Source organism: Bos indicus, chromosome 17 (genome assembly GCF_029378745.1).
Source record: "Bos indicus isolate NIAB-ARS_2022 breed Sahiwal x Tharparkar chromosome 17, NIAB-ARS_B.indTharparkar_mat_pri_1.0, whole genome shotgun sequence".
NCBI lineage: Eukaryota > Metazoa > Chordata > Mammalia > Artiodactyla > Bovidae > Bos > Bos indicus.
Genome location: NC_091776.1, coordinates 54,519,742 through 54,545,201, shown reverse-complemented (window position 1 = coordinate 54,545,201; position 25,460 = coordinate 54,519,742). Strand labels below are relative to the sequence as shown.

The 25,460-nt window shown below is 41.6% G+C and overlaps 1 protein-coding gene across 5 annotated transcripts in view; it reads right to left on the bottom strand.

The window, feature by feature from the left end:
• The window catches only part of TCTN1 (tectonic family member 1), a 27,907-nt gene extending 2,447 nt beyond the window's left edge, over window positions 1–25,460 (bottom strand). For 2 of the 5 annotated variants that reach the window (XM_070769540.1, XM_070769539.1), the window contains exons 1-13: window positions 25,179–25,456; window positions 21,304–21,424; window positions 15,823–15,953; window positions 14,594–14,739; window positions 12,927–13,014; window positions 10,987–11,096; window positions 9,504–9,524; window positions 5,215–5,358; window positions 4,553–4,678; window positions 4,071–4,156; window positions 3,400–3,540; window positions 2,226–2,264; window positions 1,316–1,478 (exon numbers count right to left, since the gene is read on the bottom strand). In XM_070769540.1, coding sequence (XP_070625641.1) covers window positions 1,316–1,478; window positions 2,226–2,264; window positions 3,400–3,540; window positions 4,071–4,156; window positions 4,553–4,678; window positions 5,215–5,358; window positions 9,504–9,524; window positions 10,987–11,096; window positions 12,927–13,014; window positions 14,594–14,739; window positions 15,823–15,953; window positions 21,304–21,424; window positions 25,179–25,398 — 1,536 coding nt within the window. In that variant the 5' untranslated portion in view covers window positions 25,399–25,456. Of the gene's footprint in view, window positions 1–114; window positions 214–1,315; window positions 1,479–2,225; window positions 2,265–3,399; window positions 3,541–4,070; window positions 4,157–4,552; window positions 4,679–5,214; window positions 5,359–9,503; window positions 9,525–10,986; window positions 11,097–12,926; window positions 13,015–14,593; window positions 14,740–15,822; window positions 15,954–21,303; window positions 21,425–24,089; window positions 24,184–25,178 lie in introns of all 5 variants that reach the window. The other 3 variants (XR_011561172.1, XM_070769541.1, XM_019977450.2) reach the window with 3 other exon arrangements.

Genomic DNA, 25,460 nt, shown 5'->3' with positions numbered 1-25,460 from the left:
GGGAGATGGAATTCCACTGGAGTATTCTAATTTTTGTGTATGTATGTGTGAAATTTTTCCACAATGAAAAGTTTTTAAAAATACATTTCTTTGGGGCATGCAAAGCTAGCATACCTGCTAAATTTGGTGCCGGCTGAAAAGGCAAGGGTGGAATTCCTTGGCTTAGCACTGTCTCTTAAGAAATTTGCAGGCTCAAAAATCCTTGTGAATATCCTGTCATTAGGAGAAGATGCAACACGAAGCTGGTGTCAGCTGAGCCCAGCAGATGCCCTCGTGTCGGCTCTGCCTAGAAGGCTGGGATGAAACCCGCTCCAGGCCCTCTCAGCTCCTGACTGGCACAGACCCCGGCAGTGCTTGTGTCCATGCTGCTGCCTATCCCGCCACAACTTATGTCTTCCCTTCTAAGGGAGAAGTAACAACTGGACATCTTAACCCATCTGCAAGAAGCTAGGAGCAATCTGCCTGGTTCACAGAGGCGGCAGAGCTGAGCCAAGACTTAGCTGAACCGCAGGAACTGAGTAATCACGGATCTCTACTGGGGACTCAGTGGGGAGGGTGGGATCGGAGCTAGTGAACTAGTCCTCACCCCACTGTCCCCATGCTATAAATGTGCTAAGCAGATAATGAGAGACCTGAAGAAACAGTGACAAGAAAAAGCTGGGCAATTAAAGGATAAAGATGGAGAGCACGCCTCCGCTGACGGGGCCGGCCCACACTCTGACTGCTGAGACAAAAGAAAAAGGTGGGCAGAAGAACCACATGTGATCTGGAACCTATTTGTAGGATGTCAATTTCCATTAAACTCTTCTGGGAACTTTAGAATTGAAAGCTCTCATGGGTGGAGTGCTTTTATAGACCAGGGAACAATGGATGGGACAGCTCTGCAGATGGGAGGAAGTCTTACTGAAACAGAACACTTCATCTATCATATCATGATACCTAGAGAAGACCTTGCACAACACCAACAAGGAACAGGATGGTGACTGGTAGTGGTCCCCATTTATAGAGTGACCACTAGGCACGATTAATATTACCCGATTTTAACTCTCAACAAGCCCTGAGGGCAGTAATACAGCTATGAGGAAAAAGAGGCTCAAACCCGTAAAATCGCTGGCTGAATCACTGCTAACTAGGGGCAAAATCAGTATTCAAGATCCAGGCCCATATGACAACAAAGTCCAAACTCCCACCCACAGCCACCCACTCCCTCAACGGGTGCCCCCTGCCTCGCCACTGCCTCTGCCTCCCCACAGTGAGAGGGGCAGGTGCACGCCGGAGACCACTAGCAAGTGGCCTTCAGCTTCTCCCGAGTTACCTTCACATGGGACGTCTGGGTGATGAAATAGACGGGCACCCAGTCCAGCACATCCTGGGCCTGGGAATTTCCAAAAGGGGCCACGTAGTCTGGGAAGCCCTGACCCTTTAGCAGGCTCTTCATCTTCTGCGCCACCAGCCGACATGTGAGAGCTTTGGTCAGTCTTTTGGCAAGGAGAATGAGGTCAAATGAGGTGATTGTTCAAACCTACAGTTTTTTCTTTTCTTAATAAATGTCAAGGTCATGTTTAATTATGACATTTCTCTAGAACACACAAAGTACTAAAAATAAGAAACAAGGACATCTGTCTCAAGGTATTAGCCATCTTTATGTTACATCTGCCAAATACCTCACTTTAATACAGTGTTGCTGCTGCTACTGCTAAGTCGCTTCAGTCGTGTCCGACTCTGTGCGACCCCATAGATGGCAGCCCACCAGGCTCCCCCGTCCCTGGGATTCTCCAGGCAGGAACACTGGAGTGGGCTGCCATTTCCTTCTCCAATGCATGAAAGTGAAAAGTGAAAGTGAAGTCGCTCAGTCGTGTCTGACTCTTATCGACCCCATGGACTGCAGCCCACCAGGCTCCTCCGTCCATGGGATTTTCCAGGCAAGAGTACTGGAGTGGGGTGCCATTGCTTTCTCCGTAATACAGTGTTAGTACCCATAATATCTCTGATTATAGAATATTGTACCTGCAGTGTTTTTTATTTTTACATTCCTCAACAATACACATATTCTATTTTCTCACTCTCCAAAAAGGGGATTATTTGAAATTAAAGTGTCTCTCACTTTGTGAAATTTTGGTTAGCCAGGGAGATGAATCCAAAACAAAGTCTCCCAAACTATATTCCATGGAGAAGCTCTGTACAAGAAGGGTTCCATGGCCAAACATTTGAGAAATATTACTTACCCATGTCCCCATTGAAGTACACTGACATTACTGAAGACTCTGAGAAGTGCTTACTTAGTAAGGAATCATGTTTTGAACTTTAATTTGGTGTTTCCCAAAATATTAAACCACAGACTTACCCTTGCTGACATTATGGAAATGTATCCCACAGAACCTCCTTTCAGAAATGCTAATCTAACACGATCAGAATAATGTAAATGGTGAATTTTGGTCTAACCAAAATGATGATGTAGATACCCTGGGGAGATATAAGGATGGGAAGCAAGTGGCCTGTCGGGTAGGGGACCAAAAGAGAAAGCCAGATCCTCACCTCCCATAGTGGGAACTCAAATAAACAAAGTCGTAAGAAAATAAACAAGGATCTGCTGTACAGCAAAGGGAACTACATTCAGTGTGCTATAATAACCTATAATGGAAAAGAATCTGAAAAGAATATAACTGAATAACTTTGCTATACACCTGAAACATTATAAATCAACTTTATACCTAATAAAAAAAATAAAAAACAAAAGTCATAGAACCAAAAAAATGAAGAAGCAGCACTATATATGGGTTATTTAAAGATCTGGGGACCAATTTTCAAAAACTCAACCATAAGAGTTGAAAGTGATTGCCTCTGGGACTCTGGGATAGGGAAAATGAAGGTAAGAAGTGCTGTCTTAAAAAAAAAAAAAAAAAGTCCTGTCTTTAGAACAAGCCACACAGAGCTGTTCAACATGTTTGACAATAAAAAGATAAATAAAACATACAAAGCCTTGATATTTTTACTCTGCCATATCTGATAAGCAAAAAGGGTTTTAACAATTTCCCCTTGAATCATGACCACTAATAATATGCTAATGAGCTTATCAGCTGATGCAGAGGTTTGATTAAAATGGGAAGTGCTAGGTAACTAACAAGGACCTACTGTATAGCACAGGGAATTCTAATCAATACTCTGTAATGACCTATATGGGAAAATTAAAAAGAGGGGATATATGTATAATGACTCACTTTGCTGTATACCTGAAACTAACACAACATTGTAAATTAACTATACTCCAATAAAAATTATATATACATAAAGTGGGAGTACAGTGTGAGAACACAAGGAAAACAATGGGAAGAGTAAGAGTGTTTTTGTTTTTTTTGATCAATGAAAATAGGCTCCAACAGAAGCAAGTTACTCTCTTACCTGAGTTTACAGCCAGACTGCATGTTGTAACCAAATAATACTGGGGCCCGGATCCCCTCTGCTGCTAAGCAGTCTTGCTCAGTTGTACTACGAAGAAGAGTAAGTTGTCCATATCTATTTGTGGTCTGAATGATCCCAGACATTCACAGAAGGTTAAGGGAGTTGCCCGGTACTGAAGCAGCAGATTCTTAGGAGATGGTGTCACGTGTGTGACATGAGATTTGAGTGAGACCCAAATATCCCTTCTCTAGGCCGTGGGGATTTTGATAATTATTTCCCAGGAGAAGGAAAAATAGTTGTAACTGTTTTCCTTGATTAGGAGAGCCTCAGAAGAAAAATTCTCAAAAACTGGCCCTTCAAAATTAATTCCACATTTTCAAAACCACTAATTTAACAGTCTCGGTTTAAGTGTAAAATCAAATACCTCTAAACGTCTGTCAACCCTTCTGTCTGAAGGCTTTAACTGTAAGACACTGCCAGTCCCCTGGGCCACGCTGTCCCACCCCATCAGGCTCCACACAGCCCTGCCTGCTGTGCAGGCCAAGCCCTCCGAAGGCAGCTCTGGCCGAGACCAGCCTCTCCAGCCCTCAGGACCCTCAGCAATCAGGAGAAGTGCAGCCCACACGCATGGACAGGGAAATGAAGCTTTTCTACAGAGCCAAAAAGGATATCCCTTCTGCGGCTGAAATCCAGCAACTAACGGGAGCCCCACCACATAACCAGGGTTTCCACTGAGAGGAACTGGCTTTGCGTTTTGCTGAAAGACAGTGCAGAAATGCCCCCAAGCAATTCTCATTTTAATAAGGAAATGGCAGAGGGAAAATGAAATGGTTTTCATAATGAAATCTGGGATTACCAACCAATGAAAGAATTTCTCCCCCTACTCAGAACTATAAATATATCTGTGGAGTGTAGGAGTACATCATGCTGTATAAGAACAAGCTCACAGGGAGGAGAAGCTTATTCCCAAGTGGAAAAGACACAAGGACTCCGGCTGGATTTTGTGACAAGCTTCCACAGGCTACATGTGAGCCCTTTGTTCCGAACAAATGGTTGTAGTAATACTTCTAATTTGAGATTTTTTTCCCACTAATTCATGATTTCTTTATACTTGGCAATTATTGATACTTATATGAAAATTTATCAAGCTTACCTGAATAAAATAAATTTCAAACTTTTGCTGGAGTGGAACCATTGCACTGCTCACTGCTCCCAGAAGAAGAAAGAGATCAGCTTTTATTACCTCACCTGTATCTGTATATGTGAGGCTGTACGTCACCTAAAAACAAAAGGATACTTCAGATACATCTGTTCCCAATATGTTTCTGTAGCTGTATTAATAACTCACATTAAGAAAATATACATCTAGGAGGCTATCCCCTCCCACTTCTCATGCAGAGAGAGAAGCGTGTGTCTCCTGTCCAACCGGATTATGGGAGGTATTAGCTCAGCATAAGCCCCCACTGACAGGGGCATCTGAGCCTTTCTGTGCCCAATCACAGAAGGTACAAGTCAGCTGGCCTGAGCAGAATATAAGCAGCCTATCTCTGCAGATAAATGTGTTAAAACAACAGCAGTAGCAACAAATTATGATGTATGCTTATAAGTTACAAGGTTTGTGGAGAAAACCACATGTGATTACTTCAGGGACAAAGAAGTGACCTCTGATGAGACAGAATAAAGACAAGCAGGAGGCCAAGACAAGAAAAGCAATACCATCGGATGGGCCAGAGGGTGGCCAGTTACCCCTCAGGACCACACCTGGCTTGAGCAGGCCACAGACAGTGAACTTTCAAAGCCAAACTGGGTGCCTACCTCAAGAACGACGTTAGTGCAGATTTTAATATGCCCCGCCTCAACAACACCCTGCTTTGATACCCGCAGTATTTCCGTGTCTTCCAGTCGGGTTAGTGTTTTATTTAGAGACCGAATGACAATGGACTGAACCATGATAGGGACCTGCAAAGTAAAGTCCTGGGTTACCAAACATACACCTGAACAGAGGAAGTGAATGGGTAAAAATAGTGTAAAACTTGAAACACACCTCCACAGATACACTGCCAAGGAGGTAAAAGCAAGCTATAGAACAATACGCATACTAGAATTCCACACTTGCAAAAACACAAATATTTATTTATATGTAAATACAGGCACACATTCACATAGAAAATATCTGAGATGGATATAACCAAAATGTTAAGTGATTACCCCTGAAAACGTTCACACAAAAACATGCACACAAATGTTCACAGCAGCATTCATAATAGCCCCAAAATGAAAATAACCCAAATGTCCATCAACTGATGAATGAATAAATAAAAGGTGGTCTAGCCCTACAAAAGGATATTGTCCATAAAAAGAATCATCCATAAAAAGGAACGAAGCACTGACACATGCAACAAGGGAGATGAATCCTGAGAACACGGTGCTAAGTGAAAGAAGCCAGATACAAAGGACCACGTACTATATGATCCCATTTGCATGAAATGTCCAGAGTAGGCAAGTCCAGAGAGACAGAAAGTATATACAGTGGTTGCCAGGGGCTGGGGGAGAAGGCTGGGGTAGAATGAAGCATGATAGCTAATGAGCACAGGGTTTCTTTTTGGGGTGGTGAGAATGTTCTGGAATTAGATAATGGTGATGACTGCATAACCTTGCGAATATACCAAAACCCATTAAATTGTACACTTTAAATTGTAAGTTTTATGGTAAGTGAATTATATCCCAAACACACACACACACACCTCCCATGATGCCATCAAAGACACACGTACACTCTCACCTCCAACCACAGCTCCTACTGATAGATACACTTGCTCTCTACACGCACGTGCACATTCCTCACAGAGTCCCGGAATCCATCCTCCTAAACCCCCACCACGTCTCTGAATATGTGCTTGACCCAGTTTATACACAACTTCTACACACACCCTTATACACACAAGTACTCGTGGTGGGATCATGAGGAAGAAAAACACAAACAAATTTTTTTAAGCAGAATCAAGAAACCCTGGTTAGATCAACGCTACTAAAGGACATTTTTCACTTATGGCCATCGCCAGTGGAGTGATGGAGCACCAAGCAATCCTTTCAATGGCTTGAACCTCTAGATATTTTGGCCTCTTTGTATCATGAAACAAGTCTGACGTTTGCTCTAAATCTCTGCTCTTAGAAACCACTGTTTAGGAGGGAACTTGCATCTGTTTGTTTATATTGCTTTGAACTTTGCCCTCAACCATGTACTATGCTGATTATAATTCAAAATTACTAAGTATTTAAGCTGTCATTTTATAGGTAAACAAGTAGTTCTTATGTGTCTGTTCCCATGACCAAGAAGACCCACAACTCTCCCTTGATAGTCAAAGCTCTAATCCAAGAACATGATATTGTTCAAAAGCAAAGGTGAGCTGTCATGCGACAGAGCTGCAGGTTGGCAACTCCACTCACTACAAAGAAAGTCCTCTGCATAACAGGAGTTCCACGCTACCGGTTAATTAGCTATAGGGTAATTAGCTCTTAAGGAAGTCATCAAAAGATAACCCTGGATTCCTATATCTGAAATGCCCTGATTCAGCAATGATATACTGTGTTCCAAGCAAGCACACACCTTTCCATACCAGCCTCTGAAGAAGCCATCCCCGCGGTGTGTGGGTGTGACTGGCAGAAAGCGAAGGGCTCAGTTTAAATTAGCTTTGTAAAGACTGAGAGAGCAGTGTAAGCGCAAGAACTGCGCGAGGCTGTCACTGTGCATTCAGTCTCGAGAACAAAAATGGGAGGGCTGCTCTGGTTTCCTGAATGTCCTACTCAATCATATCCCATTCCCAAACTAACCACTGGCAAAGAACTAAAGCCCACTTAGCAACGAAACTACAGGGCCGTGACAATCTTTTGTTGATGGTTCAACAAATATTGACAATTCCAAGCAATCACAATGAGCTTCGATTAGTGGGAAGACTGGATCCAACTTTTATATTCCTGATCTTCTAACAGACTTTGGAAGCTGCATTTAAAAAAAAAATTTAGACACATCCCTGATATTAGGTGACGTCCTTCGGAGCTTTGATGCCACACAGATCTGAGCTGAAAGTCCCAGACTGCCGTGGCTTGACTGCATGGCCATAGGATATAAAGAAAGAATGTGTGCACAACTTCTAACCTGGGGCTTGGCACACAGTAGAGCTGGTCCAGTCATCGCTAAGAATAACGTCTCTGGAGCCAGATAGCGTGGCTTCTTATCCCAGCTCTGTACTCCCGTGCTGTGTGGCCTCGGGCAAACCAATTCATCTCTCTGTGACCCACGTGCCAGAGAGTGCCAACAACAGGACCTGCCTCCCAGGATCACTGGGACAACCAAAGGACTGCAGACACGCAGAACACCTGAAACAGCACCTGGCACACAGTATGTGCCTTTGAGTAAAGTCCCATTATTCCTCACAATAGGTCTTCCCTACTTGACTGAACCAATCCTTAGTCATTCAATTAACACCCAACCCATGAAGGGCCCAATACCTTCCACGCACGCCTTAGTACCAATGCTACATGGCGGACAGGGCAGCTGTCCCCACAGACAGTTCAACTTTGAATGGCACAATAAATGCACTTTTTAGGACTTCCCTGGCAGAATCCATCTGCCAATACAGGGGACATGGGTTCGATCCGTGGTCCTGGAAGATCCCACATGCCATGGGGCAACTAAGCCCAGGTACCGCAACCCTTGGGCCCATGCTGTAGAGCCCAGGAGCCGCAACAAGAAGCCACTGCAATGAGAAGCCCTCCGCACCGCAACTGGAGAGCAGCTCCTGCTTGCTGCAACTAGAGAAAGCCCAGGTAAGGCAATGAGGACTCGGCACAGCCAAAAATTTTAAAACACAAATAACTTTTTTTAAGTACTTTCTTAGTGATCAGAGGTATTTGAGAGCTAGTCTATTATATGACTCTCAAACTGGGTCCCTGGGAGCTGTAGTGTTCCTCACAAGGGGCCAGAAAGGAGAAAAGTGGGCAAGTTGGGCAGGTAAAGGGTTTCTGACCCACCTCTGCTCCTACCAGGGGCTTTGGATTCAATCGTATTACATACTAGGTAGGCTCTGCTTCAGATTTCACTTGAAGAAGCACTGTAACTAAAGTAAGTTTGAAAGCACCTTCACAGATGAGGAAATCCAGGACCACACACAGTAGTGTGGAGTCCAAGGTCAGACGACTATCCCTTTCCAAACGTCTACCTCACAAGTTTGTGTCCAGAGACGGAATGAACTCAGTCACAGCAGGTTCCGTGGTCTGCAGTGCTTCCTGCGCAACAGACGCCTTACCCAGAGCCGGGCCTCACATTATGTGCATTCTCTCCCTCCAGCCTTACGTCAAGCCTCTGGGGCAGACACTACCATCCACCCACTTGCGACTGGGGGGACTGAAGCAGGTGTCATATGAGAAAATAACAGCAAAGCTGACTTTTGAACCAAGGCCAGCCAAGGCTCTGGGAGCTGATGACAAGGTCAATGCCTTGGCCTCCTTGGGGACTGTGGTATTCACAGGGAGGAACAGGGTACAACCCCAAGAACAAGAACAACCCCACCATCTTTCTCTCTGACATAGCTGCAAAGAGACTGTAGCCTCCTGACCACGGCTCTCCAGGGCCATGGGCTGGGGCCATGGCTTTGACTAGAACCTACCTGCAACTCAACCCTGGAAACTATACTGACTGTGCTCATCTCCTACACAGGTGTGTACGTTCACTGGGCACAAGATTTCTTTCTATCTTCTACACTGGACAGACAGCATCCTGGGAGCTAGCCAGCCCTCCTGACAAGAGGCCAAGCAGATATCAAGGGATGCCCTGAAAGCACAGAGGCCAATCACGCCCCTTGTCAGTCAAGACACCTAGGCCATTTAAACATGAACAAGTGTGGACTACAAAAACTAAAGGAATTGGAAAGTCTAACCCTTTTGTGATAATAAAAGAATGATCTACTAAGGAGTTTCCCTATTTCATTTCTGCTTGCTTTCTGGCAAATGTTTTTGTTACTGGCAGTAAAGTACCCTTCCAGCTATAAGTGTATTCATTTCAAAGGGCTCTAAGGTAAGATGATGAGTCCATTAAGTATTCTTACCTCTATTCCTGAACCAGGCACCTAGATGAAAAAGAACAACAAATCTTGTTATGTGCAACAAAAAGAAGCACTGTTATTGCTTTTTCAGATGATGCATTAAAGGGCATATTCCTCTTATTAAAGACTTCTTAAAGAGAAAAACAATTTCCTTAATCAAGGCTTGCCACCCACATATTTTTGTATCTGTGTCATCATAAAAGAGGTAACTTTACATTTTCCTTCTATATTCACTTCCTTCAGACTGGGAGCTCAATAACACAGCCCAACAGAGCGTGTCTCGGGAAGCCTCCATGCTTCAGTGTAATTATCCAGTATTTTTCACATGGTCATCAGTGACATAACACTGTAGAGAAGACACAGCTCCCCTCCTTCTGGTCACTTGTGCTGTGCCTGTCCTCATGGGAAGGATACCATCGCCTGCCCAGGTGGCTCCACAGTCTCCTGGTCTTCCTGTCTCTAGCCCAAGCCCCCTGGAGGCCAAGCTCCTGACTCGCCAGCATGGCTGGAGCTCTCTTCCTGAAGGGCTCTGCCGCACTCCATTCCTGTCCCTACACCCCCAGTCCCACTTCTCCAACTACAAGAGGCCCTATTAGGCCAATGGGAGCTTGTGGGGAGGGGGTTGAGTAGACATGTCTGGGGGTGGGGGCTCTGGGATGAAAAGAGAATTGTGCCTGCATGCCTGGGGGACTGTTTACAGGACAACTGTGAGGGGCCACGTGCACTGGAAGAATTCACAGGCGTAGATGGCTGACTTCAAGGAAAGAAAGAGGGAAAGGGTGGGAAGAGGAAAAGCTAAAACTTGATTCTGAAAAGTGAAGTTCAGATGCCATGGAACCCCCCCCATCCCCTGCCACCATCACCACACTCCCCTCTCAGTAGAAGGAAATCAGAAGGGGATGGGGGCTTTCACAATAATCACATGATTTTTAATCACTGAAAAATGTCTTCTCCCCTTGCGACCCTCCATGTCACCCACCAAGTGGGCCAGTGGCCTCTCCCATCTATTCAGTTCAGGCTTCAGTCACCACAACCAGGAATAAAGGGCTGCTTCTCTTTCTCCAACAAACCTATTTCCTGTCCTTTCCTGGGTATTTATTTTATCTGCCAATCAGAAATATAACTTTTTGGTGCTAGTATGATCATTTCTGTGACAGACATTAGATGTTTTTATAATTCTGAAAGTTTTGGTTATTAATAAAGGCTTTTTTAATTCAGGAGACAGATATCAGTGGTTACCATCAAAATGAATGAATGCAAAAAAGAAAAAAATGAAAGCAAATTATGAGCTGACTATATAAAAATAAAAATTATTTTAAGTGATTATTTCAGTATCTTTGGTATCAGTACACCAAAGAACTGGAGAAGAAAAATTCTGAGTGTCAATCATGTACTGAAATGATTCTCTACTTGTCATATTTTAAAAGGGTACAAAGAACAGAAAATAAACCCAATGAATCGAGTTTTACCTCAAAATAATTCTTACCCTCAAAATTTTAGGGCTGCTGTAATAAGCCATGCTCAGGGTTTCCATTTCTTCACAATGTTCCAAATTTATCCTCCTGGTGCACTTAACAGCTTGGTTAACCAGAAATGCTGGAAATCATAACATTCCCAAGGAAAAAGGAAAAAAAAAAATTAAAAAGAAGAAAAATGTCTAAGAAATTGTAATCTAAGTAAAACTGCAAAGTTATGACATGTATACAATATGCTTCAGATAGAGTATAAAATGGAGAAGGCAATGGCACCCCACTCTAGTACTCTTGCCTGGAAAATCCCATGGATGGAGGAGCCTGGTAGGCTGCAGTCCATGGGGTCTCGAAGAGTCGGGCACGACTAAGCGACTTCACTTTCACTTTTCACTTTCATGCATTGGAGAAGGAAATGGCAACCCACTCCAGTGTTCTTGCCTGGAGAATCCCAGGGACGGGGGAGCCTGGTGGGCTGCTGTCTATGGGGTCGCACAGAGTCAGACATGACTGAAGCGACTTAGCAGCAGCAGCAGCAGAGTATAAAAAATTATTTTTCAAATATGTAATACAGTCACATGATTCAAAATTCAGAAAAAGATTTGAGGAGTTGTCTCCCTCTAACCCCTAACCCCCAGCAACCACCAGTCCCCTTCCCCAAAGACAGTCTGCATGAAGTTTCTTGTGTATATTTCTGGAAATATCCTATATTTTCAGAAAGTGTGTGTGTCTGTGTCTGTGTGTGTATACACACATACTCTTTTTAAAAGTATTTCTTTCCCCTTTTGGAAACAAACTCACAACATATATTCTGCCCTTTGTCTTTTTCACTGAGCAATGTATCTCGGAGTTCAGTCTGTCTTAGTATGAAGAGCTTCCTCCTCCTCTTTTTAGGGATAACTCGCATTCTATTACAGACACACCATAATCTATCCAACCAGTTCCCCACTAATGGAAGTTGTCTCCAGTTTTGCTCTAACAATGCTGCAATCTATCATTTTGCATGTGGGCCAGAGTTTCTGTAGGACCAACTTCTAGAAGTAGAGCAGCTAAGTTAAAAGGTATATTTGTCTGCAATTTTGATGTATGTTGCCCAAGTGCCCTTCACCAAGGCTGTACCAGTTTTCAGTCCCACCAGTGATATAGACAAGCGCCTACTTCTCCACAGCATTAAATTTCTTTACGCTTTGCAATCCATTAGGTGGAAACGGTATCTCAGTTTGGGTCTAAATTACACTGCTCCTACTGTGTGAGCAAGGTTAAGCCTCTTCAACAGAACACACTTCCCTTCATGTAGCAAGTGTTGCTTCCTTAGGCCACACGCTATCATCCACAGCTTAGCAGGCTTCTGCATAGTGAGGCTGGCTAAGGATGGGGGAGCCAGGCCTATTGCCTTCTGCTGCCAAGAGCGGTTACTCCACAGAGTCTATGATGCTCCTGAAGGAGAAGCAGGACCCATGGGAGGCAGCTGCATGGGTTGCATCCCTGCTTCACCACTGCCTGAGTAAGAAACTAAACTCATTTTCTCAGTTCCTCATCTCAAAAATGAAGATAACCCTCCCTGAGAGGACCATCGTGAGAATCAATGGGAAAAACACAAGCAAGCGCTTAACACCACACCCAGCACACAGTTAATCAGTGTTAGCTACTGACAAACTTTCGCTCCAGTGACAAAAGAACTTTCCAACAACCTCAAGAGTTAAACAACTGAGTGGGCTGATTGCAGGTAGTGAGTTCCCCATCACGACGAATGCTCAAGCAGTGACCACCGGTGGCAGAAAAGATTCTGGCACCGGGCAGGGGTGAGGCGGAGGGACTGAACTATACAATCTTTGAAGTGTTGTTCAACTCTAAGACTCTGTTTCTAGTTACAAAGTTTGTTTATTACGATTGCTATAAATTTAAACTAAGAGCGAACTCTGTTTGCAGAGAAAAAGAAAAATGCCCACTCTCTTACCTGCAGGGTTATTATCAGTGCAGAGAGATGATGTAAGGGGAGAAGGAAATCTCAAAAATGAATCTGAAGTCTGCAGAGGAACCCCATACTGCAAACAGAACAACCAACAGCTGTCAGGGTGCTACTCAGGCATCCGTTCAACACTCACTACACAGCTACTACGTGACCAGCAGCACTGCAGGGATGGTTAAAGAATAGATGCGGTCCCTGCCCGCAGGGAGCAAACATCTAGCTGCCCCACCCTTTTCCTTTTAAGGCTGTGTGTTTCTGTGTATGCATGTTACAGAATTTGCAGGCCTGTTTATTCTAGGCTATTCTACTTCCATCCCACTGGAAGGTTATCTAAGAGGCTGACACAGGTGCAGCAAGCGGGGAACAAGCCCTCTCCTTCACTAGAGCTGGGAGAATAAACTCCTGCAATCTTTCTGGAGGGCAAGCTGGTATTGGTATTTTAAATTTCCATTCATTCTGACCAAGTTAACCCATTTATAGGAACATACCTTATGGATTTAATCGGACAAAAAAATATCTATAAGAATGCTTACTGTGGATTATTTATAACAGCAAAAACTTGAAACGAATGTCTATTAGATAGTGGAATGGCTCCGTAATAAATAATGACACATCCCTGGAAGGAATACTCTGTATCAGTAAAATGCAGCTCCAACTCTGGCTCCTTCCTATACCCATGTTTCCCTCAACACTTCAATGGGGACTTCACTTAAAATGAAGCATCCTTCCCAGGGTTGTGTACAGTGACGTCTGAAGAGCTCTGCCCAGTGCCTGGCAGCTGGGAAATGCTCCAGAAATGGCCACTTTTATAGTGACGTGGGAAGATGCATAAAATTGATCATGAATAAAAAAGGAAATTTATAGCACAATGTGGATAACTAGAAATTTCATTTCTGCACAATATTATACGTATATTTTAGTAGATGCATTAAAAAACCGGGAACATACACCCATCTGTTAAGTGATTTTCAGTGTGCACTGTTTATTTGTTTTTGGCCAAGCCACATGGCTTACAGGCTCTTCTTCGCCCAACCAGGGACTGAACTTGGGCCATCTGCAGTGGAAACGTGGAGACCCAACCACTGGCCCCCCAGGGAACTTCCTTGCAGTGTGCTTTGGTTTTAACTGGACATGGGGGCCTTTCCATTTTTACTTCCGTGCTTCTATGCCTTCACCTTTTAGAACTAGCACAGGTTGTTTTATACTTCTCTTTTAAAAAGATGCTTCCAAAAATTATGACATTTAGTCAAAGTTAACACATATTTAAAGGCTTATGAAGGGATGGATAACAAATACCACACATCTTCCCAAAGTCTGTAAAACTACACACAACTCTGAGAAGAGGAGCCGGCCTCCAGCCTATCCACTCTGTTTCCAGCAGCATCTCTCAAGCACTTTGCTGCATCTTTTGAGGTAGAGAAGAAAACATTCTGCAGAGACAAATGAAAGCTTACCAGAAAATATATGCCTCAAAACTCTATGTTAGAATTCAACTACTCAATTTTAATTTTCATGATTTTTGATCTACAGGCACAAACATTGTTTCTTGGTTTATAATATCAATTCTGTGTCCCAGGGAAGCTAGCTTACTGGGAACATACTTATAAAAACAAGATATTTATGACAGGATGAGTGGATTTAAGTTCCTGGCTCACCTCATATTTTGCAGTTTGGGGAGCATCCAGTCTGGTTGAAACATCTGATTCTGCATTCAGTGAAAAACCATCAGGTGCTTTCATCAATTTATCAAAACTACTTTCATCAGTCACTTCTGGATTAATAAAGGATAATGCAGGTTTATCTGTTTTTAGAAAAAGTATTTTAAATCAGTATAAAATATGATATGTATAGCATATACAGTATACATAGTATTTAGGAAACAATCTTTAGTAGCAGTAAGGCTGCTGTGGAAACATTTAAATGTCTCTACATATTCACTTCCTCCAAGATTTCTGGAATCTTATTAAACAGACTCCCCAGGCATGGCCTCTTTCTCTACTATGGAAGCAAGAGTTTCTAAGGCCTGCAGGTAAACAGCACAACAGAAGCCAATACTAATCAATCTCTCTCTCCAGTCCACGGACTCATAAACTGCATAAACCTCTCAGGGGCAACTCTCTCCAGATGGCTAGGGGAATGAAAGATCCTGTTTCTACCGTCACACAGCCACCTCCGAAGCCCAGGAGATGATGCGCTCTGTGCGTGAGAGGTGGGAGGAGGAGGGAACAGGCTGGTTATGTTCACTGGGCCTGCTACAGTGACTGACCGGCCATTACTGCAGATTACAAACCACAGAGCATCCACCTAAATTTTTAAGTGCAAGGGCACAAAACCAAAATATAAAGACATTCGGAAAAGATGATAAAGTTTAATTGATAAAACCATGAATGTGTCTCTGATCTTGATAATGGTTTATACATTGGAACTAGACATCTAATTGAGCTAAATGCTCAGATAAAAATAAAGATCCTGTTTTCATGCAAATACCCTTAGTAAAAATAAAAGAGAAAAAAGGAAATTGAAACCAAAGCTGAACCTGACTCTCAACCATTAAATCAGGAGGAAATGCACGCACACACACACACAAATAAATCTAGATTCTTAGGCATGTCTACATTCTATAAACACCTTTGAAATAAAATAAGAGAAATAAAGCACGAGATTTCAAAAGACAACTACAAAAGCACAATTAAAGAAAACGCGCATAGCCACAGGTTTATCAAGTTACTTGCAGTTATCTGTGGAATGGTCTCAGGATAACCTCTAGCCAAACCATAGAATAACTGCTTTAAATCTAACTTGATGTGACATTTTTCCATAAAATAACTTTTAAAAGAAAAAATTTGCCAGAGTTTCACACAGTATATCAATATCAAATACTTACAGTTTGTAATATGAACACAGAAAACAGATGGGTTGATCTGGTCGACAAGTTTAAATACTCTCTGAGGTGGGTCTGCTGTAAAATTCAATGAATAGACAGCTGCTTTTTGACTACAAAAGTGACTATCACCCCTGAAAATTAAAAAAATAATAATAAGACAAAGTTTTAAGGCACAAGCACACAATCTTAGCAAGATTATTTTAGAACTGTCAGATGCTTGCACTGTACTAAGTTAACTACATGGAGGATATTTATGAAAGTGTGATGTGAGAATTGAATCCACTTTTATTTAGTTTATTCAGTGTTAAAATGTTCAGCATTTTAAACTTTTTCCTCTAACAGTGAAAATATTAAGACAACTAGAATAACCTTTAAGGAAATCTTGTCAAGTATGGAATACAGATGAGAAATGATTTTGATGTAAATGAACCTTGCATACTCTGATGGAATATTAAATTATATAAAATTTTGCAGAACTTCAGACTGTTCATAAGTACCCAGAATGGATCCAAAATTCCTGTCTTTAGAATAAAGCTGTCTTCATAAATGAATGTGAAAATGAGAAAAAGTAACATCATCTGTAAGTCTGGGGCTTGGAAACTGCGGTATAGTCAAGTCTTCAACCAATCCCAGACTTAACAAACCCTAATCAATTTGATATAGATACAGACATGGTTTAGGGAGATCCAACAAAAATGAGATCATATTACATACCACTTTAAGGCCTTTTCCCACTTAATATAGAGTGCCCAGTAGTTCCCATATCATCAAATGTTTTCATATTATTATATGGTTTCGCTGTATACCAATTTATTAAGCTACTCCCAATTTTTTTTAACCAATCCTCTACCGTTGACCTAGGCTGTTTATAATTTCTCCTGATTATATATAATGCTTTAGTGACACCCTTGTTCATACATTTGTATTAATGTCTCCAGTTATTTCCTTAGGCAATATTTCCTGAAATAGAATTGCTGGGTCAAAAGGTAGGTACAAAATTTGAGGCTTCTGAGACTTACTACCAGAGTGCCTTCCAGAAAGGCAAGATGCAACCTTACCAACATTGTAGTAACAAGAGCACCTATTTTGCTGTACTCTTGCCAAGACTGCATGTTATCAGTTTTTACCGTTTGCTAATTTCATGGGCAAAAGCCTATTATCTCATTGCTTTAATTTGAATTTTCTCTTTTACTAGTGAGGTTAAATATTTTTCCATAGGGTTATTGCTCACTGGTATTTCTTCATGAGTTGATTAATTTTTATGAGAAAGTTTGTCTTCTTGACTTCTAAGAACCCATATCAAGAATCCCTTCTGAGTGTTAGAAATACTTCTTCCTAGTTTGTTAATCGTTCAGTTTTATAGTGTTTTTTTTGTCACACAGAAGTTTTTTTTTTACGATCATCATTCCTCTTTTAATTGAGGTATGATTAACTGATTTTTTAAAATAATGAAGTTGTCAACCTTTTCTTTTATAGATTGCCTTTGGGTTTATCTTAAAAGACATTACCCAGGACTTTCCTGGCAGTCTAGCAGTTAAGACTCCCCACTTCCATTGCAGGAGGGATGCATTCAATCCCTGGTCAGGAAACTAAGATCCTACACGCTGTATAGTGTGGCCAAAAAGAAAAAAAGACATTTTCCTAACCCAAGATTAATAAATATTCACATATATTTTTTATTCATTAATTTTTTTAACATTTCACTCTTCTACCTGTTGGTAATTTACTTCAGTGTAACATTATGAAGCAGGAATCTAATGTTAGTTTTTCAATAATCATCCTGCATCATTTACTGAATGATCCAACCTTTACTCCACAGATGTGAAATACCATGTTTACAATAAATACCATGTTTACATTAAATACTTAAGTAGAAAAAAATACTTTAAGAAAACTGGCTGGTGTAAAATCAGTACACACAACTGATTTTTGGCCTTCCTATTCTCTTTCAATGACCTACTTATCCATAATGAATTAATACACATTATATTCAATATTATAGTGTTACAAATGCTTTAAACCTAGTAGTTTGCTCTTCTTATTCAATAACGTCTTGGCTGTTCTCATCTGTTTATTCTTCCAGATGAATTTTAGAATCATTTTGACACATTATCCCTCTCCCATCTGACTGGAATTACATTATAACAAATTGAAATGTATATGTAAGTAATGATTCTACCCATCCCACTACACAGATTATATCTCTCCATTTATTCAAATGTTTTATGTTTCATTATATCTTGAAGTTTTCTTCACATAAATTCTGAATAGTTAAGTTTAATTCTATGATGTTGTATTTCTTTTGGTGTTATGATTAGAATCCATTTCCACTGTATTTCTGGAATGGGTATTGCTGGGGGATTGAATTATTTTGTAACTGGCCTCTTTTCCAAATGCTCTGTATAGTTCTAATGGTAAATGAGTTGCTATCATGGGCATAAAGAGTATTTTGGAAAAACCATGAGTAGTATAAATAAGAAAAGATCCAGCACTGAAAATCTACGAGTCATACTGGGCCTTAAATGACGAGGAGGAGTCAGACAGAGAGGGAATGGGAAGCTAATCCAACTGCAAGAATGGCATTGGTCAAGGATGGGTACTGTACTGATGGTGTTTAGAAACAGAGTACCAAAGCTGCGTTGGACGAAGGATTCCAGATGGGGTTGCTAGGAAATAAGATGTGAGAGAAGCTGGGATGGATATGAATTCAGGTTATGGATTCCATAGGTAATGAGAGTTCTCGAAAGTTCGTTAGAAAGGGAGTGACAAGAGGAGGCGTGAGCTTATGAGGAGGAAGGGAGCAGGAACGGACAGACGTGAGGGCAATCATGGAGGAAGATTCAGCAGAATGGGACTCTTGACCCTCCCCTTCCAGTCAGCAGCGCTCTAATCCTGTGCAGTGAATCAGCACTGCATCCGTACATTTCTCTCTAGTCCCACCGGCACAGCCTTCTGGGTGAGAGCCTTCTTGGTTCCCTGCCACCAGGCCTGGCCCCTGGGAGCCACTGTCCATGCTGCTGCAGAATTTATTAAATTGGAGATCTGATCCCCTCACTCCCCAGCCTCCTGAAGAAGCCAGGAAAAATCCAAACCCCTCAGCATACACACAAGGCCCCTCAGGACTTGACCCCTGCCCTTCCCCACACTCCTCTGGCTCCAGCCTTCCTCAGCCATGCTGAGCTACCTGCAGTTAAGGCAGCAGGCTATACTCCTTCAGCCCCAGGAATCTGCCATGTGGCTCCCTCGGCCAGGAATGCCCTCCCTAATTCCATGCTGACCAACTTCACTTGTCCTTCAGGACTCAGCTCAGCTACTTTTCTAGAAAGACCTCCCTAGTCCAGCTGTCTGGGTTACAGGCCACTCTCTCAGTTCTCCTAGAGTTTGGTGCAGAAACTGCCATCCACTCGTTTGTCTCCCTTACTCAATGAGCTCTTTGAAGACAGGACCATGTCTCACTTGTCTTTAAATCCCTGGCACTGGCACACAAGAGGTGCTCAAGAAAGGTATGGTGAACTGTAAGAGACAGCTTAGCCGTGAGAAGGCAAGGAAAAGGCACAAGTCAGGGGAGCCTCTAGGTTTCTGACATGGGTTTCTGCCTGAAAGAACAATGGTAGAGAAAGTCAAAGGGCTACTCGAGGGTCAGTTATTCATTCATCCATTCAACTCACTTTTAATGAAGGCCGACTACATGGTAGGAGCTATCCTAGGCACTAGGGATAAATGACATATAAAAGAGATAATTCTTACTCTCAAGAAGCTTACATCTAATGAGGGGAAAAAGACACTAATCCACTAATCTTAATGATAAATTTATAATTTTTTGAATGGTAAGACTAGTTTATGACAGTTCAGTATATGTAAATAAACCTTCTATGAACTGGAATCTACATAACAAGAACACCCAATTAATTAGGACTATTAGTTTTCATTATTTCTATACTTCATATTTAGGAGAAGGCCACAAGCAAATCTAACTCAGAAAAACCCTGAAGTTCTTTCCTGAGAGCACTACGAATTCAGTTCTAATTTCTAAACCATGGTGCCACAAACTACACCAAATCTTGTAAATAAGTTTTACTGAAATGTAGTCACAGCCATTCATTACATGCCTGCTTTTGCTCAACAATGGCAGAGTGGAAAAGCTGAAACAGAGCCCACACAGCCTGCAGAGCTTCAAGTGTTTATTACATGGCCTTTTACAGAAAAAGTTGGCTGACCCCCATTCTAAATAGTCTATATCTAAAATTACAGTATTGGCTATTTTTTAAGAACTACATTCTAAATAATGATCGCAAATCAGAACAGATACCTCACTCTCAAGCTCCCGGAACTCACTAATGCAGGAAAATAGAATGATTTTCAACAAAGACTGAACCACAGTGTAGTTCAGGTAGCCAGAAAAATAATCTGACTACAACACCCCATGCTCTAGGCATTTTAACAACATCGGAAGTAGATAGGATTTCCCATTGGTCAATAAAATAGTTTCTCATGGGAAAAACACACTGTGCTTCCAAAAAGCATTCAACCTATCAAATTTCAACTGCTAAAATTTCGTACAAGACTGAATTTAAATTGGCTATCTCTGAATAATAAACTGGTCCCATCCTGAATAAATTAACTTCTTATAAGTGCTGTTATTTTATCAAAAAGCTTTGAAATCAGAATTACAAGAACCAGGTAACTGAGAAGAAACTGTTTATCTTGCAATCGACTGGGAATGTCATTTCCCATTATTCTCCTACACAATGTGAACTGTGAGAATTCCTGGTAGATTCATCTACTAGAAAGGTATAAACAAAGCTTTCCCTTCTAATTTTCGTTAGAAAATTATGTCCACAACAAAAGCTGTAAAATTAAACTGTACTTTTCACCCTAGGCTATACATGAGACTAATTCACAGATACAAAAATGTGACACCTTATTTGTTTACAAATCAAAATGAAACGTAATTCAATCTCTGAACACAGATTTCATTATAACCTTTGTGAAAAGTACACTCTCACTTCTTTTTTGCCTGCACCATCATCTGGCTGGATGCAAATAAGGGATAGATACTGTTCTACACAGGCTTCCCAGGTGGCTCAGTGGTAAAGAACCCATCCGCCGATGCAGGAGTTTGATCCCTGTGTCAGGAAGATGCCCTGGAGAAGTAAATGGCAACGCACTCCAGTGTTCTTGCCTGGGAAATCCCATAGAGAGGAGCCTGGCGGGCTATACAGTCCATGGGGTCACAAAAGAGCTGGACACGAGGGCTTCCCTGGTGGCTCAGTCAGTAAAGAGCTGGACACAACTTAGCGACTAAACAGCAAAAACTCTTCAATATATTGATTTCGACAGCACAGCTTCTGAATGATGCAGAATTCAGGAAATCAGCCTGAGTTGATTTGGGTTTTTTCAGCCTGGGGGAGTTTTTACTTTCTGTCCCCAAATTTCATAATCTTGGTCCAATTTTATCAAAACTTCATGTTACAAACTTACGTGACAACTGGAATTGAGCAGGCAGAAAAGACACTGAAATCCACGGAGCTGCAATCAGGATCACAACAGCAGTTGACGTCACACTGTGCTGGAGACAAGTCACAGACACACAGAGCAGCAACTACAGAAACGAGAGAGGTGGGGCGCAGAGCGTCACAATCTGCAGGCAGTGACTGCCCCCTGCCACTGCAAAGTACCAAAAATCCATCTCATACAAAGGTCCGTTTTATTCCCTATTGCACTTTGGGGGAAATCTGTGAAGTGAAATGAGTCAGTTTGAGCATGCCTCCATCTGAGATTTTCCCAAAGTGGCCAATCATCTGACTCACTTGGAAAGTTCTGTTTGCACTCTCCCTACAAAGACTCTGATTTGGTAAGCTAATTGTGAAACCCAGACACCTGGGCTTTTCAAACACTTTTCAGGTGATGCTGATAATTAAAATAGGTTTAAGAATCAACAGGGTAAATCACTTGCCCGACCATAAGAACCATGGGTTTAATATTGCAGATTTCTAAGCTCCTCTGGAGATTCCAATTCAGAGGAAGGGCCCACTTAAGGCTACTAAGAATCAAAATTCTCAATTTTGTTCCTCTCCTCAGATGTAACCTGCAGCTTTGAAGCTGAGTCCACGTTCACAGGCTATTGGCCAAGAATCAAGCTGGCTCAAGTTCCTTGTACTTGGGGTTCTAGAAATATCTTTGGTAATTCAGACAGTAAAAACATGGGAAGAGGTAGAAGCCCCACTTAGCAAGTTTTAATTTTTAATAATGATGACCATCTGGATTTTTAATTCCCTGTTTCAGGCTGTCAAACGGGGAGGTGTGGGGGTGAGGGGAAACTTAAATAGCAGAGCATGAGAATGATAAACACTGAACTCATGGTAGTTTAATAATTGCTGGAAGGAGGGAGATCAGTTCTTCAACCTTACCTGTAACGTTGTTTCTTTTTTTTGAAAAAGGATTTCATGCAAAAAAAAAATTTTAAAAAGGGATCTCAAGCAAATGCTGGTAGACAATCCATACAACATTCTTATTAGCATTTATGAATTATTTTATAATAAAAATGAGCTTTAGAAGGAATTCCCTGGCAGTCCAGTGATTTGGACTCGGTGCTCACTACCAAGGCAGTTCAATCCTGGGTCAGGGAACTCCAGACTCCAGTCTGCGTGGTGTGGCAAAAAAAAAAAAAACTTTAGAAAATATATACCTCAAAAAAGGTACAATAATAAATTCTGGGAAGATGAATGTCAGGAGAAGAGGAAATTTTTGTCAGTGAATACACAATCCATTCTTAGAGACACAAAAGTTTCCCCTCTAGAGTTTACATGTTTCTCTCTAGCCAAGAACTCCCTTGTGTCCTTAGAAAATTATAACACCTCTCATGTACACTAAATAATAAAGTGTTGAGTAAAAAATAAAGTGTTGAGATACCCTGCCTTATGTGTTTGAAACGAATCTTGATTTTACAAAACCTAAAACCCTTATAGGTCCCTAGTAGCTGTAAGACTACTAGGGACCAAGCAATAGTGTTTAATAACTCTACTTAGGAAAGAAAAAAGGGTCTCTATCCAAGATGTGAGTGTACTTAATCAGCCAACAAGTTATCTGCTGAGTACTCGCAGGGTCTGAGTAGCACTCAGCTGCTCTTCCAAGCCTTTTCACAGCTATAGGGTACTAATGAACAGAGCTCAGATTTGAGATGAAAGTTATCCTTTTCTTGTACCTGTAACCCATTCTGCAAAGGGTGGTCCAGTTCTCCACTCAGAGTCAGTCTCCTGCTACAACCTGTACCTAGGTTGTGACCTAAAATGAGGCAAGTAATTCATAAACCTAAAAAATGGCAATAACCCAGGAACTTCCCTGGTAGTCCAGCAGTTAAGACTCTACCTTCCAATGCAGGAGGCATGGGTTCTAAGCTCCTACATGCTGTGCAGTGCAGCCAAAAAAAAAAAGTTAAAGAAAATGTTAAAATGTATGTATTTTTGTGCACTAGGCGCAGTTGTGTAGCAGTTGAGTAATGCTGGTTAGCTGTTAAGGTGGCGTGTTGCAGTGCAGAGTGCTTGGCTGTTTCCTGTTTTCTCCTGATTGCTCCTGTGTAAAGATGCCTTGTCGTGCAGAAACAAATGGCTGTCCAGTTTATTAAAATGCCTGACAACTGCACTTCCAGTCACCCGGGCCTTGCATATAAATAATGGAGCATACAGTGAGCACATCTAGCGATGATAAATACACCTTTTTTTTTTTCTTCCTCTTCCCCCCCAAAATGGTAAATCTGATCATCTTCATGTACGAACTTAAAATATGGAAAATGTTAAGGAAGCAAACAAATGGTTTGTAATTTTGTAAGTACTTATAACATGGTGTATCTTTTTGCTCATGAATATTCTGTACTATAGCCATTGTTTCTGTAGTTTAATTAAAACGTTTTCTTGGTGTTAAAAAAAAATTTTTTTTTAAGTTAAAGTTAAACATTAAAAAGTTAAAAAAGAAAAAGTTAAAGAAAATCGTCATAACCTAACATCATAAAATTGTTAGGATTAGATGAGACACAACGCAGAAGAAATCCTTCGCACAGAGCTTGCTACATAGGAAGTAGTTAATGTCAGCTGTCATTTATTACCATTACTTGCACAGATCTAACCAGAGGCCCTTTAAAAAGACAAAGGAAAAGTGCAAATTTATCCTCTCATACTGGAAAAACAGTCCTGAACATATGACCTACTAATGATGGTTCAAGAATAGCTTCAATTTGGGGGATAAAGTGCATTAACAAATGAAATACTTACATGGATAATAGGCAACTCAGCCACAAAAATCTTCAGAGATTTTCAGATATTGAATACTCTGCTATATTTTGTCCCAAATTATCACTTAACTTCCCTGCTAAATCAAATCAACAATTTCAATATAAAACAAAGTTTTTGTATTAAAATAGCAAATATGTTTCTCTGTATTTTTTCTGACAGACTACACAATTTATAAAGGAAAAATAATGGTTCAGTAACTTAAGTTCTAGAGTTCAGAAGGTCAGCCAATGATGACTTTTTTATTTACTAATACTGAGCCTGACTCAATTTAAGAAAGATTTTTCTTAAGAAGGGATTAAAAAAAAAAAAAACCACTGCATATCTATTGGGGTTACAGAGGACTTAAAAGGGATTTTTTTGAGATCACAAACCCATTTGACAAACAACTTACTGCTATGAACCTTCACCCCAGAAAAACGCATATTCACAAAAGTTAGCACTCGATTTTAGAGTCAGATATCCCCTGAAGTCATCCATGTTAAATCAGATTACAAAAGTCACTAGCTGTGTAACTCAAGGATTAGATCATTTTCTAAGAAATATGCTAAATATGCTAATTATCCTTAAAGATGAATATTAAGAAGTGGGCATAACCCCTCACCCCATAACTCCCTACCTTCAACTCAACACAGGAGGACTTGACCTAGTCATTTTCTGTAAACTAGATTTTTTGCATCATAATTGAAAAGCTCAACGTATCCTATGCACTTAATTCCCACAATTGCCTAGAAACTTTCAATTTCAACTGAAAAGCTGCAAGCAAGTATTCATTCATTAACACCTTTGGCATTAGTGTCGTCCAGGACCACTGCAAGTACTTGTAAAGATTTTTATATTGTCACACTTGGCTCTCTGAGCTTCGGTTTTCTCATCTGTATGACAGTGATAATATAACACCTACCTCTAAGGGTTGTTGAGAGAATTAATACCTATCAAACACTTAACAATGACTGCACACTTTAAGTGGTCAATAAACGTTAACTATCGCTATTATTACCTCACCCGGGCTACCAACCCCCGCAGGTTGAACCACTGTAGATCCCCAGGAATTGGTACTTGGTTACCCACCGTCTGTGACCGGGGCGGGTCTGGGGCCGGAGAAGGGCCTGGAAGCCCTGGGGATCTCAGGGGGCTTAGAAGATATTACAGATCGGAGAGTCGTCGGGACCGGTTTGGTGGAGTTGAGGCCCTCCGTCGTTACCACCGGGGTGGTCCCGGCCTGGGCGCTCACGGAGGCCCAGCAGTCTAGGAGAACGAGCAGGAGCCGCGGAACGGCCCGCGGCCCCATTGCTCAGCCGCAAGCCGAGCGGCCAGTGGCTGAGTGGCTGGGAGGCTGGGAGACCGCGCGTT